Source organism: Argopecten irradians, chromosome 2 (genome assembly GCF_041381155.1).
Source record: "Argopecten irradians isolate NY chromosome 2, Ai_NY, whole genome shotgun sequence".
Lineage (NCBI taxonomy): Eukaryota > Metazoa > Mollusca > Bivalvia > Pectinida > Pectinidae > Argopecten > Argopecten irradians.
In genome coordinates this window covers 6,892,874-6,897,003 of record NC_091135.1, presented here as the reverse complement: position 1 = coordinate 6,897,003, position 4,130 = coordinate 6,892,874, and the positions used below count along the sequence as shown (strand labels likewise).

Here is a 4,130-nt window from a genome sequence, read left to right as displayed (position 1 = left end):
AAATTCATCTTCTGAAATATTTCCCATTGAACACAACGCTCGTAGAATCTGACTTTAACCATTAAGGAACATTTATAATTGGCCAATCAAATTAAAGTTTACTGTAAAATGAAAGTGTATATTGATGAGGGAAGTATATTGAGTTATCGAATGTGTTAAATGAAGATCAATTTGACTACGTTGTCATCGGTTTCAACTTTCAGCTCCTGGATCAATCTCTCCTTCAGAGGATGGATCAAAGGAATAGTAGGGTTCCTTGTACACATTGTTGTTGTTGCCATTTTGAGTGGACCAAGAACTTCAACAACAGCTTCCAAGTTTTTGTTGTCTGTATCAGATAATGTCACAATGTCTTTAACATTTTTCTTGACATCTTTAGACACTAGGGCTGCAAATACAGCAGCTTGTTGCACTACGTACCGCACAATCATATGGAAACTTGAATTCCAACGAGTGGAAACATCCATGATTAACTTTTTTTGCTTGAGTCCCAACAGCTTTTGCTTTTCCTATAGCACTGCTGCCGCTGATGTACTCCTGTGAAAATATGACACAATTCTACGCACTCTTCCAAGAAGTCTATCTAATTCTCTGACAGCTAAGCCACGGCCAGTAGCAAGATTAAGTGTATGGGCGAAACACCCTATATGTGGCGTAAATACAGCTGTTTGTGCAGCTTTTAACTTTTCTGTTGCTCTGGATGACCAAGAGTCTGTTGTAATTGCAATACTGTCGGCCATTTTAATTTCAGCTTCTACTCGTTCTCTGACTTTCTTATATAGTGCTGGTATAACAATATCCGCTATATGTGTTTTGCTTGGTATTGCGTATCGCGGCTCGAGTGCGTTTAACAAATATCGAAATCCGGCGTTTTCAACTACAGAGTATGGACGCATGTCAACTGCGATAAAAACCCCCGATTGCCTGTGTAATTGTCTTGGATTTACAGTTATTATGGGGTTACTTTTTAGAAAATATCTCCGATATCGTTGTCTGGCCTTGTTGTGATTTTTTTGGGCAGTACTACTACTTACGGTCGGAACTTGGCCGACTGGGACTTGAGCAGTACGAACATTGCCGATGTTGTGTTTTCTCACTAAGTGTGTGTTCATGTTTGATGTATTGCCATGCTTATACGGAACATCGGTATAACATATACGGCATGTAGCTGCCATGGAGTCCTTAGTTCTAAAACCAAAATGTTTCCAAACTGCCGAACGGTACGATGCTGCAGCATCTCTCAAATTTACAGACGATGCCTCCTCCATTTTCTGTCAGAGCATTGGTTTTATGTAAGGCGGCTTGCGATTGGGTCACAATGACGGCCGCATGACCAATCGCTGTTATCTGACTTGTGTAACCGGCGTACAGTGAAAAAGACACCCATAGAATAGAAAACTTTTTCACTCACGGTGCATGTACCGTACTTTGTGTTAACAATACCGTGTACCGAACCGAGCTCGCAATACCGCGGTTCTACTACACCGCAGTATACCGTTTCACCCCTAACGGACACGATGAATGTATGCGATTAACATGCTGCATACAGGTCTAATAATGTTAAAGAAGAAAATACGCCATCCAAACCGGAGTTATAACGTGACGTACGTGGGTAATACGTTGCTGATGGTTTTGATAACTGATTTTCGTATTCGTTCGTTTTAAAAAAATATTCAACTGAAAAACTGGTGATTATGTAATAAAACAAATATTTCATGGGGAAACTGTGCTCTAGTTCACGAGTGCAATATTATATTTGTTGATTACCACCATCTCGGGTTAAATATTATGAACTAGAGCACAGTAACCCATGAAATATTTGTATAATATATACCCTCTCTTGTCTTTTGTAACGGGGTGGATATAACGATATTGGATTTTATTATACTGAACAATACAATTTTTGTGGAGTATTAATCTAGTTTGGATGTCATTGCCTAATTCAGAAGTATTACTGTTCTATCATTTATTTTCTTTATTTCTCTACTAAATTTTGAACCAATTTTATTAAGAATAGTGGAGACATGATATATTGAATATCAGGTAAAGGTCACAAGTTAACATAGGTTCTTGCCACTTGATCATATCATTTGACATTAACTAATCAACAAACCAACAGATGATCACTCACACAATCTACACATAAGCATCGCTTTAGCGAAAAGAGGAAAATAAGAAAATTTAGAAGCTAAAATCAGCAGCAAAAAATACATCAACATCTATACAAACAGCTGACGACATTATATGTCAATAAGCATTACGTCAGCAGTGTCTGGACTTTATATTGTCCGGTTATCGCTATCGACTTTAGATCTGCGATGGTCGTAATTTCATTTTGTGTTCCGTATTCATTTGCTAACCGTAAGGATGGTTGTTTATAAATACGTTACAAGTTCGAGGAGGTGTACCAAATTAAACCATTATTAGTTTTTATATTACATTCCATGTGACGTAACCTTAAACGATTAGGTAATCGATTTCCACTAGTGTCCGTTAAATCTCGTTTCGTGTGATCCCAAGGTTTATATATTGACTAGTTTCCCGATGCTCATGTTTGCGACTGTAAAAATGTGCTGTTGGATCGGAGTGACGTCACACCTACAATTCATGACGTCAATGGATTGTTTTAAGTCAACGGGTATAACAAAACAGTTATCAACTGTATTTTCGGGCAACAGGTGATTTGTTGGACCCTCAAACAAATAATTTGTCTTCGGGACTAACAAATCATCTGTTGCCCTCAATCCCAGTCAACAATTGTATAATACCGTGCCTTGATAACTTTTTTTTTAAGTGAAAGTTTATTTTTCACTACTGTAACTTTTCAGTTTAGTGAGGATTTTGTTAATGTACCATAAAAACATCACAATCAGAATCAGAACGGGTGCACAGAGGGCAATGTTGCTCAGAGTAAACAACTGACTAAATTGGTTTCTGAGTATACATCTTACAACGATCTGATCAAACCAGTCAAGAGGTAAACTAGAAATATCAGCGGGGTGCTTAGAAGCAGTGCCAATTAGTTTGTCTGACAAATGTCTAGTGGAGCAACCCCTGATGACCACTAGACGAGTCCTTGATTACACAGTGCTATCCTCCTGCCTTAATTGGGAGGTGGAGGGAGTAGATAGCCTCCCGCTAGTTGTTTTCAGTCCCCGCAGACGACCGTGACTTATATAAAGTTGTCATAACGCTTTTTATTCCCGCCATAGCCAATAGGTAACGCAATCTCATAAATCAAGACGCACATCTTCTGTCTGGCATACGATATAATTGGATTGATAGATTCTCCAAGCATAAGACATGGTCCAATTTATATCGCTGCCATCATATCCCCCTTGTGCAATAACGATAATTTGAATTATAGATCTAATATATTACCTGTTGTTTTATGAGCAACGATAATGATTTAAAACGAAAATAAGATTGTCGTTATTAATGCATAGTTTTACAATACTATCTATATTTCATACGAGTCCTTGTCTAGCACAATCACACATAAATAGAAAATGACATTCAATTTTCGGTTACTATATATATACCGCGCATATTCTGATTACCAAAAGTGCTTAAAGTAAAAAAATTGAAAGTGAACTTTGTTTTCAAAGTGCTTCAATTATTATTCTAAATGTTACATGAGCAATTTGTGCACATTGCCTCTGTTATTTCTCCACGTTTGGGTTTTTAGAACGAAGGCACAAAGGATATGTTGAATAATTACACTTGCGTACTTTTCGAAATAATAAGCGATTGGATGAACGCGTACTTTACAAGTGCTGTATCAAGTATCAAAACAACTTTTACCATCGAACTAATTACATACCCGGTAATAATGTTAAAATTAGGTTCTATACAAAATTCGTTTTCTTTTATCCGTATTGGTTGTCCTATGGAACTTAAGCGTATACATCGGCTTAAATTTCCCGTTTTTGATTTATCTCATTAGATATAAACTAGCACAATTTTGAAACTGATAAACATGGATTGGTTAGGTCAGTTTACTATTTGCTGTGTTTGTGCAGTTCTCAGTGTATAATAAATACATTCACGCTTTTTGTGGCATATGTCCTTATTTCTTGATGCCCATGCACGATAACTCAATTCTTTATGTATAAAGCCAATACTACCTG

General features: G+C 37.1%; 1 protein-coding gene across 1 annotated transcript; it reads right to left on the bottom strand.

Annotated features, from left to right (window-relative positions):
* Positions 1 to 509: 509 nt before the first annotated feature.
* LOC138316401 (E3 SUMO-protein ligase ZBED1-like) lies at positions 510 to 1,268 on the bottom strand. Its single transcript, XM_069258101.1, has one exon. The coding sequence runs from the start codon at positions 1,266 to 1,268 to the stop codon at positions 510 to 512; it is 759 nt and encodes a 252-aa protein (XP_069114202.1).
* Positions 1,269 to 4,130: the final 2,862 nt, after the last annotated feature.